This window comes from Lathamus discolor, chromosome 10 (assembly GCF_037157495.1).
Source record: "Lathamus discolor isolate bLatDis1 chromosome 10, bLatDis1.hap1, whole genome shotgun sequence".
Lineage (NCBI taxonomy): Eukaryota > Metazoa > Chordata > Aves > Psittaciformes > Psittacidae > Lathamus > Lathamus discolor.
In genome coordinates, this window is record NC_088893.1 from 15,823,862 (window position 1) to 15,838,234 (window position 14,373).

General features: G+C 50.1%; 2 protein-coding genes across 3 annotated transcripts in view; one reads left to right on the forward strand and one right to left on the reverse strand.

Annotated features, from left to right (window-relative positions):
- The window catches only part of MGAT4B (alpha-1,3-mannosyl-glycoprotein 4-beta-N-acetylglucosaminyltransferase B), a 51,456-nt gene extending 43,267 nt beyond the window's left edge, over positions 1–8,189 (forward strand). For both annotated transcript variants that reach the window (XM_065690263.1, XM_065690264.1), the window contains exons 9-15: positions 157–287; positions 3,298–3,405; positions 4,964–5,157; positions 5,551–5,629; positions 6,066–6,153; positions 7,061–7,173; positions 7,251–8,189. In XM_065690263.1, the coding sequence (XP_065546335.1) occupies positions 157–287; positions 3,298–3,405; positions 4,964–5,157; positions 5,551–5,629; positions 6,066–6,153; positions 7,061–7,173; positions 7,251–7,274 (737 nt within the window). In that variant the 3' untranslated portion in view covers positions 7,275–8,189. The remainder of the gene's footprint in view (positions 1–156; positions 288–3,297; positions 3,406–4,963; positions 5,158–5,550; positions 5,630–6,065; positions 6,154–7,060; positions 7,174–7,250) is intronic.
- LOC136019746 (leukotriene C4 synthase-like) lies at positions 8,089–14,007 on the reverse strand. Its single transcript, XM_065690265.1, is given in 5 exon segments — positions 8,089–8,876; positions 9,110–9,191; positions 9,425–9,495; positions 10,389–10,488; positions 13,859–14,007. Coding segments are annotated over 5 exon segments (459 nt in total). The 5' UTR covers positions 13,917–14,007; the 3' UTR covers positions 8,089–8,728.
- Between the last annotated feature and the right edge of the window lie 366 nt (positions 14,008–14,373).

The window sequence follows — 14,373 nt, forward strand, 5'->3', positions numbered from 1 at the left end:
GTACTGGTACATAAACCAGAGCTGCATGCTATTTCCGTTACGTAGAGAGATGGGCACATCCAGCCTCACAGCCCAGTCTCCTAAGCTTTTTTCTTCCCAGCTCTGATTCTTAACCATTTTATACCATAACTGCTCTCTTTTTTTCTTTCTTTGTAGGAAAAATGTTCAAGTCTCTGGATCTGAGCTTGATCGTGGAGTTCATCCTGATGTTCTATAAGGACAAACCCATTGACTGGCTGCTGGATCACATCCTCTGGGTGAAAGTCTGCAACCCTGAGAAAGACGCAGTAAGTAAACAACCTCTGTTGAAGGGAAACCTATTGAGTGTGGGCAAATGCACCCTTGGTCTGTGTGTCCAGAGGATCTTCCCTGTGAGCTCTGGTGCTCACTGACTTTGCACTGAGCCGTGCCATCCTGGGGAGCGTGCCGCAGGGTGTCCTTGCAGATTGTGTAAGCCAAGACCTGGAGTTCAGGCTTCTGCAGTCTGCAGCTGCCAGCAGAGGCATTGTTTCTGCATCTGAGCACTAACAGGGTGTTCCTGCTCCAGTCCTCGAGGACAGCGGCCGTTCCCCATTCTTCAGTGCTGCTTTTCATTCCGGTGTGCTTCTCTCCCTGAGGCTGTTCCCTGCTCGCTGACTATAACCCCAGAATAACCCTCTGGCTCTGGGCTCGTGTGCTGTACCCGCCTCAGCACACATGCAGGCTGCCCAGACAGCTCACCCCAGATGACCCAAGCGCAAGCCCGCCGTGCAGTGTCCCAGAATGAAGGCAGAGCACGCAAAGCTCTTGTCAGGGTTTCTAGGAGGGTGCAGAGGGGTGAAATGGGCTCCGTTTTCATGCTGCCATCTCGCTTGAGGAGACGTGTCTGCACAGAGCCTTGCAGGCAGCAGCACAGGAGCCCCCGTGCCCTGCGGAGGTTGTGTTTGAACTCCCATCGGAGCAGCAACGAGGGGCTAAAGCGAGTGGGAATTGCAGAGGAGGAACGTGTGTGACAGTAAATGTAAGATGAGCTCACCACCAGATACTCTCCTGTCTTCTCTATGAACATATTGTATTTACTCATATGCTTGCTCACCCTCCTCCTCCGGCAGAGAATGAGCAGTGGAGTCCTTGTGCAGTTGAAGCCAGTTCCTTGGGACAGAGCTCATGGTCACAACTACTTTGTGGTGGCAAATGGTCGCTCAGGGGATAAATACTGTATTTATGTGTTATGGGGACAGGGCATCCTCAGGGCTCTGCAGAACTGGGGCAAAGATGTGGTTTAAATTGCTCTGATCCCTGGCAGAGGCCGTGTCGTTGGCTCCAGTTCCCCATGTGCAGCAGAACCAGTCTCAGCTGATGGCTGCTGTGTCCTCCTGGGAGTCCAAACCATGTGCTCAAGAGTGGCAGAGCAATCCCCAGACCTGCCTGGCAGCCCCCAGGGTCCTCACAGCTATGGGTGAAGGCAGGGTGGCGGGATGCTGGGATGGAGCTGGGAATGATGCTGCTGTCTGTGTCCCCCTGCCTTCAAAATCCTCAGCTTGAGCGTAGATTAAATGCAGATCCTGCTGTGCAGGATCATCTTCTCCTTAGCAAATCTTCACTCATCTTCTCCTACCCGGCAGAGCCCAGGTTTTCCCAGGGGAAACTGCAAACCTCTTGAACGTGTTGCCTTTTTAAAAATTAACCTACTTTCCATGTGGATTTCTGGCTCCTTTCCCCCACTGTTTGCATGATTAACTCTGCCCAGCGCCCTTTCAAACACGACTTTCCCTGGTAAACCCCACTGTGCAGAATCAAATAGGTAGCAGGGAGGATTTATCTTCTTTGATTGAAATTTTGTTTGACCTGAGCTTTCGGTAAGTGCTTTGCCTGCTCTGGATAGATCCTGCTTTTTCTTTTTCAACTAATTTTAGATTTACCTGGGCTAGAGCTGTGTGAAAGGATGACCTTCTTACCACCAACAGAACCATTCCCCTCCTGGCTCAACTGAGACAACACTGCTTTCAGCAAGTGCTTCTTTAGCACACGGGGAAAAGGGAGAAAGAGAAATGAAGCGATGCTTTAGCTCCCTCTGTTCCCCTTCCTCCTCCTCTCCCCATCCAGAGACCAAACCTGATGGGTTGCATCTAGGATTGCTGGCGATGAGTAGCCATAGCCATTAACATGGCTAGTTTTAATGTTTTTAATGTAACATGAGCTGGATCAGGGGATTATCTCCTCTGCAGCTCACAGGGGTCATGCCTGGAATTTCCCAGCTCCCGGTGCTGCCTGTGCAGGCAGCACATCACGGGGGCTCATTGTGGCTGGCATTCCCTGCTGTGCCCTGCCTGGTGCCCGCAGCACATCACGGGGCTCATTGTGGCTGGCATTCCCTGCTGTGCCCTGCCTGGTGCCCGCAGCACATCACGGGGCTCATTGTGGCTGGCATTCCCTGCTGTGCCCTGCCTGGTGCCCGCAGCACATCACGGGGCTCATTGTGGCTGGCATTCCCTGCTGTGCCCTGCCTGGTGCCGGGGTTTCTCTGTGGGCTGCGGGAGCAGATGGTGGCAGGGGTGTGCACGCTTTTCTTCTCACGGAAAAAGCAAAAGTCAGAACCCGCTCCCCCAAACTGAGAGAACTCACCTATTTTTAAGCGTGACCACTTGTTTCCGTGCTCTCAGTGGTTTTCCCCTTTGTCCTCCTTTCCCCATTCCGTTATCTTTCTCCCTGCACCGCACGGAAAGTCGCTGCTGGATCCCAGTTGCATCTCCCAGGTTTATTTACATGGTGAGATGAGTGTGAAACAGTCAAACAGCTTTGACAATGGCACGTGCCAGGCATCTGCTTAACAGCACCTGCCAACAAGCTGAAAACTGCCCTTCTGGAAAGAGCCTGCGCTTGCTGATGGTTCTCTTAGGCTCTGAATATCCCTGGACTTAATGTACTTTAGACTTTGGTGATCCTGAGCTCCGAGTTGTAGGAATAAGGTTTTCCCAATGAGCCACGGACAAAAGAAACTAAATGCCGTGGCTGTCCCTAGCTGACAGCACAGAGATTTGCTCAGCTTTGCTAAGCTATGCTTGGCAAGGAGAAACCTGGCACTTAAACCTGGGCACCCCAGCTGCCCGGTGAGTGAGTGGCCAAGAGTCACAGTCAGGTTCCTATAGAGTGTGGTTAAAAGGCCTCTTACAAAATGAAAGCCAAAGCAGCAACGAAGGGCACAGAGATGGGGAGGAAAGGATGTCTGTCACTCCTCATACTTGTCTGTTCCTCTCGTGGGTTGCGGTTGACTGCAGAGGTTTAAGTCTGGGGCACTGAGAGGTTGTCTCATTTCAGAAACACTGTGACAGGCAGAAGGCGAACCTGAGGATCCGCTTCAAGCCATCACTCTTCCAGCACGTGGGAACCCACTCCTCCTTGGCTGGGAAGATACAGAAGCTGAAGGTGGGTACCAGCCGCCTGTCCAAGCTGCAGATGTGGCCTCTGTGCCAGGCCTGGCCTGCAGGCAGCAAGGAACTGGCTGCTTTTGGGGTGGGGAAATCAGTGACAGCAACTGGTGGCAGCTGGATTTCGGTGCAGTGGTTGTGCTTTGTTCTGAATTACAGTGAGCTCATGTAGGTCCTGCTGCTGAGAATGGCAGTGACAGGTACCAAGAGTCACTGCAAACTTCTGAAGTCCTGGCTGCCCATGCTGAGCACCAAACTGTGGTTCATGCAATTGATTTCTGAGACTAGGAGGCACAAAAGCGCAATGTAGTCAGTTCTAAGTAAGGTCAAGTTTGATGGCTTTGTAATGGAAAATACCTGCGGTGCTTGAAGGTAGTTGACATAGTTTCAGGTCCTTAGGACCTTAGTACAAAAAGTGTATGAAAAGCAGAATAGAAAAACCGGACCTAGGGATGGGGAGTATCTGGGACTAGCAGATGTCCAGGATGGGCACAGTTAAACTAACTGGTAAGTACAAGGACAGGATGATTGTTATGTTTGTGGTGTTAACGAACCCATTAAACTGGTGTAAACACCCACTGGGGAGTATGATGGGACTAGCAGATGTCCAGGATGGGAGCAGTTAAATTAACTGATAAGGACAGGATGATTGCTATGTCTGTAATATTAATTAAGCTGGTGCTTCAAAGACTGCCAGAAGCTATGAAGATTGTTGGGAGAAGTAAACGACCCTTAAAGACCACAATCACCGGTTTTGTATGCATGTGGGAAACTGTCTGGAAAATGATGTAAGTCATGTGTAGCCTCATACATAAGGATGGCCTGTATAGCAGTACGGGGACACACGTTAGGAGGAGCTATCCCCCGTGTCTCCCGGCGCCGCAATAAAGAATACCTGCGTGTCAGCTTGGAGTTTGTTCCTGGAGCTTTCTCCAAATCATTTCAAAGCATCTACTGGAAAACCCTGGAGACAAGGACTCCTGGGTTGGGTTAACTTCCTTCCTACCCCATTCCATGTTCGTGGGGCTTGCTGATAGATGAACTAGAGCTCTCTACTTAAGAGCTTAAATTGTGTGTGTGTATTTAAATATCAACACAGCTATATGTGCAGGACCCACAGACACAATCCTCTGTCTGCCTGACCCCCAGGTAAATGGATGGTGTCGTCCAGTTTGTATCAGTGCCCATCAGGCTGCGTAATCCAATCATTACATGCTGTTGTCAGCCTCACAGCCACCTTCTCCTCAGGTGTAAGGGCTGTTTGCAGCGCTCCTGGGGCAGGAATGCTTGGACGATGAAGGGCTCTGTGGTGCTGGATTGAAGTGCAGAGCAGTGATGCTTCTCTGTGCTGCCTCTACTGGCATTGTGTCCTCCTGGGATCCAGTCACGCATTGCCTTGTCTGGTGCCTTTCGCAGATCACTTCCATCCCTCATCATTCTGTGCTGTGCAAATAGAGCGCTTTTAATTTGCAGTGCCTTGCTGCTGGAGCCCCTGTTCCTCATGGGTGAGAGCAGCTCATGACCCTTTTCTGCCTCTTTGCTTTGTGCCCACCAAGGACAAGGACTTTGGCAAGCAGGCCCTGCGCAAAGAGCACGTGAACCCCCCCGCGGAGGTGAGCACCAGCCTGAAAACCTACCAGCACTTCACCTTGGAGAAGGCTTACCTGCGGGAGGACTTCTTCTGGGCCTTCACTCCCACTGCCGGAGACTTCATCAGATTCAGATTCTTCAAACCACTCCGCATCGAAAGGCCAGTGCTTGGGGGAGGTCGATGGGGCTGGGGAAGCGACAGCCTGGGGCATGCAGAGACACTTCCCTTTTGCTGTTTTGGCTCATGGTGAACGTTTTGCCTGCCTCCTGCTCGGCTGCCCAGGAGGAGGAAGTGGTGCTTTTCCAGGGGGATAATAACTTGACCCTTTTGTGGTGGGGCTGTATTTGCTGGAGCCCTTTGCTTTCCTGCTCCTGTGAGCAAGTCCATGCTGTATCTAAGCTGGTGCAAAAGGTCTCCTTCCAAACCATGTGCTCGTGGGCTTTTTGGGAAGGGCGCTGTTAGGGTGAGCTGCCTGAACATTCAGCTGGGGTGAAAGCCTTCGTGTCACCCCTCGCTCAGTGCGGGTTTCCATGGCTTTGGTCTCCGCCACAGGTTCTTCTTCCGCAGCGGGAACATCGAGCACCCAGAAGACAAACTCCTCAATACGACTGTGGAGGTTTTGCCGTTTGACGTAAGTGTTTTATTGAGGATGGAGCTGGGGGTGGAGTGGGAAGCACAAGAGAGAAGGGAACTGCTTGACGCCGTCAGGAAAATCTTTACAAGGCTTGAGTGCCTTTGAGAGGTGCTGCGGGGGGGTCACGCCTGGTGTGGTACCACCTTGGGAGCAGGGATGCTGTGCTGAGCCATCACTGTGGGAGCCATCCCTGCCTACAGAGGGAATGCCGGATGGGTGGGAGGGCTGCAGCGGAGGGAATGGAGCCAGGGTGGTGCAATGGAAGCAGCAGCATGAGGGCATCAAATATCCTCTTGTTTTGGAGCACGAAGCGTGAGGTGTCAGGCAATGGGACAAGGTGCTGGCGAGGGCAGCTCCGGGGTTGCTGCTGTTGCTTGGAGCTTTTGAGAGGCTCTTGCTATGGCCTTGCACAACGTTCCTCTCCTTCCCATAGAGCCTGCAGTCGGATAAGGAAGCCTTGCAAGAGGGAAGAGGTGCAGTGTTCAAATACCGCAGGACACCGGATGGCTACATCCAGATAGGTACAGCAGGGTGGTCACCTGCCCACTGGGTTTGATAACACAGCCCATAGCCTCACCCTCCAGGGAATCAAGACCCTCAGTGCTGTTCACTTCGCAGAGTTATTTCTGCTTGTCAGGATCCGGGTTAGAACAGGATTTAATTGTCGTTTCCTCTCCTCCACTGCTCTCCCTCCCCTCTTGGAGTAGGTGTCCTCGTCAGGTAGTTTGCAGCCCTGTATTTCTGCCTGTCTCTGCTCAGAGCTGGGACCAAATTACTCAGATATTACCCATTTGCCTGATCTGCTGTTACAAACCTTCACCCCAGGCGAGTTCACACCCTCCCTTCCACAGCCTGTGTCAATGCTCACAACACTTGAAGCTTGGACTTTGTCTCCTGCTACCTGAGCTTGTTTTAGTGCTTGCCATACCCTTGGACAAGAACAAGTCATTGCAGCCTATGGGGAAATGCTGGTGCATGGTAAAGCTAAGACTTGTCCTTGCTAAGACTTCTTATTTTAAATAGACAAAGTCCCTGGCACATGTGGCTTTCTGCCACTTTACATTCCTCTGCAGTGCTATCTGGCTTCTTCCAGTTACATTTAAAACAGAGTAAAATTGCAACCAAAAATGGGACATTATTATCTCCATGGCATAGATACTGAACCAACATTTGTCTCTTACAGGACCATGCTGTCCCCCTCTGCCCCATTCCTGTAAGCAGTGATGTGCAGCCAAATACTCCCCATTTTGCATTGTTTAGCTGATTTTTTTCCTTTAAGAATAGCATTTTGCACTGTATTGACATCCACACTGATGGTTTTCAGCCCATCTTGTGGTGGGGAGCCGCTATAGTTATTTGTGGTCCCCTTGGATGGGAGCTGGCTGCAAGGAGTCTGTCCCTGTGTCATCCCTATGCTCTCCCCACCAGGCTCCTTCTCCAAGGGCGTTGCAGAGGGCGAGGTGGACCCATCCTTCGGGCCGCTGGAGGCCATCAGGCTGTCCATCCAGACCGACTCCCCAGTGTGGATCATCTTGAGCGAGGTAAGCCAGGCTCCATCCCCAGAGGATGCCCTGGGGCTCCTCCTGCTCCCTCTGATCCCGGCCCTCTCCGCTGGCAGATTTTCATCAAGAAGGCGGAGTGACCCGGCCTGCGGAAGGGTGGATGGACACACACGGATCCCATCCTGCTCTCTCCCCTCCCGCTCCCTCCTCCCGGGGCGCCTCGCCCGGGTGCAAGGGCAGCGCAGCCAGCCTCAGCCATCCGGCATCGCCATCCTTGGCCTGAGCTGCAGGGCCAGGACATCGCCCGCTCCAGAAGAGGAGCGGAACCAGGCAAACCCCGGTATCCGGAGCAGAGGGCGATGCCCCTCGTGGGTGCAGCTGCCGAGCTCAGGCCACACGGACACAGGGGTTTGGGGTCAGGATGAGTGCTGGTAAGAGTGGGAACAAAAAGCACCTTCAGCCCAGGACAGGGCCACCTCTGGCTTACTTGGGGCGCTTGGGTACCTTGAGTCCCTCTGGCTGACCCCATGGGTGCGCTGGGATGGAGCCGGGCAGGGACCGAGGTCTGCCTTGAACAGTCCTGGCCCCAGCTGAGGATTAAGTGAGGGTGAAGACTTGACCCTCCTTCAGCAGAGGAGGAATGAATCCGAAGGGGTTGGAGCTACGAGTATGGCAGGGAAAACAAAAAGAACTATGAAATACGCCACACTGTGCCTGCCAGCGTTGAACACAGCCCCTTCACTCACAGTGAAGTCTCCAGTGTCTTCATGCCTTGAGATTGAGTGCAGAAACAATGGTTTTTAAAAGAATTGTTTCAGTTATTGATTGGTGTGATTGGTTTTTTTTTTGGGGGGGAAGAAAATTAAGCAGAAGTAGCCCAGTTTGAAACTAGTGGGGATTAGTGTAAATCCCGCTGTCTCTTCAGCTATACACTGGAATGCATTATACTACTTTCATGTGCTGTATTTTTTATTATTGGATACATTTGATTTTTCAAGTACATCTCTATATAAATATATAAAATAATGTGCACTGTAATAAAAGCTAAATTTAAAGCTTTGGTGCGGCAGTGACAGTCACTTGTGGCAGCGAGGCACCTGCTCTGGCTCTGTCCTCCAGGGACCAGGTAAGTATCCCTGGGGACCAGGGACCAGATGTATCCCCTAAACCCTAAATAAAGCTGTTCCTCAGCACTCATCAATAACTGATACTCCCAAAGCACTGCTCAGTCCCCAGCCACCTTTGGAAATCAGAGGTGATTTCTAGTGAGAAAAGGGATTTATTTTCCTGCATATCCATGGTGTGATCCTTCAACATCCGTCAGTACAGCAGTAAGGAGGAGTGACAACAGCGAGTGAAGTTACAGGTTAATCCGTGCTCTGTGGGGCAGAGCCAAAGGTGTTAGAGGTTAGATAGCACAGTGGTACAAAATCTGGCAGTGAAGCTCATCATCGGGAGCAGAAGCTGGACATCCTTTGCTTTCTAGAAGGGTGATTCTCTCTGAAGAGTGGAGCTCCACAAGCAGAGCAGTGCCAGCATCCACCTCCCTTCAAAGGTAAGAGCTAAGGAGGGTTTGGGAGAGCCGTGGCCCCTCTCACCAGGCACTGAGGCGCTGGAGGGGCCGCACCAGCACTGCCATCCATGGGGAGCAGCAGGGAAGCAGGAAGTGTGCCAAGAGCCCGGCCACCCCCAGCCCCAGCAGCAGCCACAGCACCCAGGCACTGGCGTACAATGGGCCCAACCTGCACAGGGAGAAAACACCATCAGGCACCACCAACAGAGCCAGGGCATGAAGCATACTGCACCCTCCTGAGCCAGGGAAGAGGCCACAAGCACACAGAGGCAGGAGAGGAGGAGAAGGGTGTAAACCCGCCTTTGGTCCCACTGGTGGTAAGGAAACCTGCCCCAGGGCTGCATCCCACACCCTGCTCCCTCGGTGGGTTTGGGGCTCCCACAGTCCCAGCTGAGTACTCACCGTCCCTGCGCAGCTGCAGTGTATCCCTGGAAGTGCCTGAGGCAGGTGTAGAGGTAGAGCAGCCCGCACGCCACAGCCACAGCTGTGGGGAGATGGGACCCACTCCTGATGGAGCAGAGCATCCCCAGAGCGATTTCTCAGTTGCTACCAGCAGCTTTATGCACATTGGTGTCGGGCACCCCTCGGTCTATCTGGGCAAAGGGGACTGCGTTCCCCAAGTAACAATCTCATGGGTATAGAGAGGACACGCCTGAGTCACAACGGAATTTAAACTGGGCTTTTTGCCTCGTGCGTGTTGTGATTCAGCCCTATTACCTTGATGGAAGAAGATTCCAGCAGCCCAGAGGAGCGGGATGAAGACTGGGAAGTACTCTGAGCAATTCACCCTGGTGAGAACCAGAGATGAGCGTTAAAAGCACATCCTCATACATAACACATGCACAGGCAGAGCTTCCTTAACAGTATTCAGGGAGCTCATGCTGTAAGAGGGCACCTTCTGCCAGATCAAACTCAGCAGAATGCAACCTGTAGCCAGGTCCTTCCCTTCCTTTTCCTTTCCTTCCCTTTCCTCTCTTTCCTTCCTCCCCTTGTCACTCCTCAAATGTTTCCCACACACGGGCAGGGACACGCAGCTGTTCTGTTCAGGAGTTAGTGCCATGCTTGAGCTACCCTTCAAACCAGCTCCAGCCAATTCCTTCCAGTTGCTTATGAGACAGAATGACTGAGATGGAAGATGGAATCTGGTGCTTGCTGGAAGCTGGAGTGATCTGCGAACACTTCCAGTCTAGCTCCAGCATTGCTCTCTCCATCGCTACAGAGCAGAAAGAATCAGCCTCAGCACTGATGTTCATAGGACAAGGGCTTAACAAAGGGACAAAACCTAAAACATCCTCGTGGCTGATTCTGCCAGCAAGGCCCTTTGCTGTAGTTTAACAGCAACAACGTACAAGCAAATATTAGGGTATTAATTTGGAGGCAACATTAAGCTTAATGACTATAATGCATTAATGCACCTCTTTCACGCAGCCACTAATTTGTAACGTGGCTGCCTCTCGCAGTGCCAGAAGGATTGTGCTGGATGGACAGAAACACTGCAGCCAGGGCAGAGTGTCCCAATCACCCTCACACCTCTGCACACGAAGCATTTAAAAACCATAATTTACAATACCTAGTATCGTAGCAAGTGAAAAGGTGATCCGAGGGTGACTTCAGTCTTTCCTGGTAGTGACACTTGACTCAAGTCATATCTAGATTCACCACAGAGAAGTCAAAGTCTTACTGAGCTCTGAAGATCCCCTCAAATTCAGGGTGATCTGTTGTCCTGGGAGGGGAGATCCTCTACTGTCGCCGGGCATGGATCACCTGCAGTGCAAAACAGGCTGTAAAAGGAAAGAGCACAGAAGGTTAACAGTCCAGCAGCGCTGTATTTAGCCAAGCTTTACCTAGCCTGGGATCAAACAAGTGGTCAGAAGAAAAGAGCTGGCACTGCCTAGGTTCACAGCCCACACTGTGGCACACAGCCTGGAATAAATGTGCCAATAAGAGTACTTGAAACTACTGATGTTTCAAGTATTGAGGTGCACCACTACACTGCTGCCTCTGAAAACGAGAATTTTCATATAGGAGACAAATACCTTACAAAACCAGTCACTTTGGTGGCTGTGGCAGTCATTCGAATTAGCAAGGTCCGAATGCAGCAACATTTCCAGAGCACTGAACAGGGAGCCAGGCTGCAAGGAATGCCTTGTGGACTGTCTCATTCTAACAAAGAAGATAAAAGAACAGCAGAACAGCAGGATAGAGAAGAGAAAGTAGGGACAGATGCTGCAAGATTAAAGACAAGACAGATACAACTATTTAATGCTCTCAGGGTCTTGTCCCAGTCACTGCTCAAGAAATGGACTGAGCTAAAGTTACTGCATCAGTGCGTATCTCTGGCTTGTGGCATAAGCCTGGCTGTGCTGGGCAATGATCTTTGTCCTGCTTGGTACCAACTGCACCATCTCTTTTGCTTAGGGCTAACAATAGAAATATATATATATAATACTATAAAACAACCCCCCAAGAGGAGCAAGAGCCTTTAGGGGATGGCTAGCTGTCCTCCCAAGCTGGTGTAGCGGTGAAGCATTAAGGATGAAGAATCACCCTCAAACCAGCTTCTCAGAACGAGGAGCTGAAAAACCCACACTGCATGAGCCTACTCAGGTTGGACTTCCAGGGAACAGAGTTCAGCCTCCTCTGCAGAACCTTCCAGACCAGTTTTCTGTGACTCATGTCTCCAGGTTAAATGGCTCTATAGGCTCCCATGTGGCTCAGACTGGCTGAGCTCTCCCTGCACTTTGCTCCTCAGCCAGACCTTCATTCTCTGTTTGATTATGTCCACAAACTTGGCAAATCATATTGGAGCTGCTATCTGCCACGTCTGAATGAACCTGGCAAACAAGCTCTTCGTTTGTGGCATTGCATAACATTTATTTCCTTTGAAGCCATACGAAAGAGGAAAAAACCACCTAAGCTTTGGTTCTGCTCTGTTACAGCGTTCAGTACAGGGCAGGGGCATGCACCACAGGGCACTAAGCTCAGAGCTTTGCTAAACTGAGCATAACTAAATTAGAAAAGAAAAAAGTTACTTGAAAGAAGGTAGAAACTGTGAGCTCCCAGAAAACATGAAGAAAACTAAAAATCAACCAACACTACTAAACTCGGCCATCAAACCAAGCGGCCTGCATCAGGATGAGGTGGAAGAGGAGCTGTACATACAGCACACGTCATGTTTCACTGCTCTGCCTTCTGGGAATGAACCTCAGACCTGTACTCACGTACAGAGCATCATTTCAAAACACACAAGAAAAGCCACTGCGCAGCTCTGACTCAAGGTGACATTGGCACGCACAGTCCATACTACCCAAAGGGAAAGGAAACACAGTATTTTGTAACTGCTGCTTCACTTCCCATGCAGAGACCACTAAAATGAGGCTACTTCACCCAATTTAACATAGATAAGAGGGTGCCAGTGCTTTGCAATTTATCTGCTGGCTTCACACCTATGTGTGGTTTGCATAGCATGGAAGTTAAATGCCTAAGGCTGCAACCTGTAAAAAGACACCTGAAGCTCTCATAAACCAAATGTATTTGAGACAAAACTGCTATCCAGGGATTTGTTACAGAGGGTTTCCCAGTGGAAAGGGCTTAGCAGCATTTCCATAACTCAATTTCAGTTTCTCTTCCCTTCTTCCCTTTGCACACTAAACACTCCCTCCATCCCCACTTAGTAACGAACAGAATTCGTATGACAAAAGTATCTTCCATTTCCAGTCGCAGATATCTCTCCGTAAATTGTTTGAGGGGAAATTACTGATAACTCAGAAATCTTGAGCTCTATTCTTCAAGGAGCCTGTGTTTTAAATAATGCTTATATTAAGAGATGGATCATCTGACGGCTAAAAATACCTCAGGCTGCTCAGATTCACATCCGTTTGTAAGCAGAGGTGTGATAGCTCTACAGTGAATTAATTCAGTAATTAAAAACCCCACAAACCAACCTTGCCTTGTTGAAATGGGAAGACTTTAGTAAAATGGGGACACCCTGTCCCCACCCCAAGCAGAATGTCCCCTTCCATGACTCTCCTTGAAGCCCAGGATGGAGAGGCCTTTGCCCAAAGGACCTACAATTAAACACATGAGGTAGACAAAGCTTGGCTATTGCTTCTAAGAGGTCCAAACCAAACCCATCAATGGAAAGAACAAGAAGTTACAGAGTTTCTCTGAAGACGTCTGTGTCTGATTCTGACCAGAAGGGGTTTTGCATTATATTCCGAATTACTGTGTGCTGTCAAATCACCCTGTTATCTGCTCTGTGCAGCTGAGCTGTACACATAATAGCATTGATCACAGAGAAATACATACGCTTTTCTACAGACATACAATATATGTTTGCACACTGATCTCTTCATCAGCATGTTTATTAACCTGCCTTTGTTTTAGCACCTCCAACCACTCTTAAGTTACAAATTACCTGCTAAAATTCAATCACAGAAAATACTTTGAATACGTTCTACTGTTGAAATTGTTTTATATTTAAAAGTAAAACTTAAATCTCATTTCCTTCTAGGATGCTATCTTCTGTATGAAGACAGGCTGAGGAAGTTGGGGCTGTTCAGCCTGGAGAAGAGAAGCTGCGTGGAGACCTCAGAGCAGCCGTCCAGTACCTGAAGGGGGCCTATAGGGATGCTGGGGAGGGACTCTTCGTCAGGGACTGTAGTGACAGGACAAGGGGTAACGGGTTAAAACTGAAACAGGGGAAGTTTAGATTGGATCTAAGGAGGAAATTCTTTCCTGTTAGGGTGCTGAGGCACTGGAATGGGTTGCCCAGGGAGGTTGTGAGTGCTCCATCCCTGGTGGTGTTCAAGGCCAGATTGGACAGAGCCTTGGGTGGGATGGTTTAGTGTGAGGTGTCCCTGCCCTTGGCCGGGGGGTTGGAACTGGATGATCTTGAGGTCCTTTCCAACCCTAACTATTCTATGATTCTATGCTGCCTTTGAGGTTTGTGGATCATTTCAGTCCCTGTTAACGGGCATCCACAGACACAACACTTGGGCCATGAACACTTCTGCCATGAACAGCCAAACATCTGCATCTTTAAACCAACTTTTACTCCACAGAGACTCCAAGCAAAACACAGGAACCAAGTACCAGAAAGCTTAATACAATTAGCTTAAAAACACCTAGCATTATAGAAAGGACATTTACCTTGCTCCAGGACTCCCAAAACTGTGACAGTGGCAAGCAAGTCCATCTGATGCCTCATGCTGCTGATGGCGACCCAAACCCCAGGCAGACGTGATGGGTCCAGCTGCTCCCCAACCCTCTCTGCAGGACAGCACTGGGGCTATGGTGTTCCTCTGCAGCAACACGTGTTTCCACCTCCACAGCTTAACTCTCTCCACATCACAGTTTCCCGGCGCAGACAGTCACCAGGAAATGGTGACTTCAGACCAGTGCCTTTTGCTGAACCACAGAACAGCAGAAGTTCTGCATGCACAAACTGAGAAATCCTTCCAGTTATATTTACAGACTTTGTACTGTGATTGAGTTCCTCAGTGCTGGCAATGGAAAGATAACCGGGTATTTTTCAGCCCTTTTGCTGCTAGTTTTCTTCAGCTCTAAAGCATCCACATTCTGTGTGAGATTGTAAAAGCTATTAACAAGCATTTACAAATTAATGCCTTGACCTTCTGCTCTTATTCCAACTAATGGAGCTGATC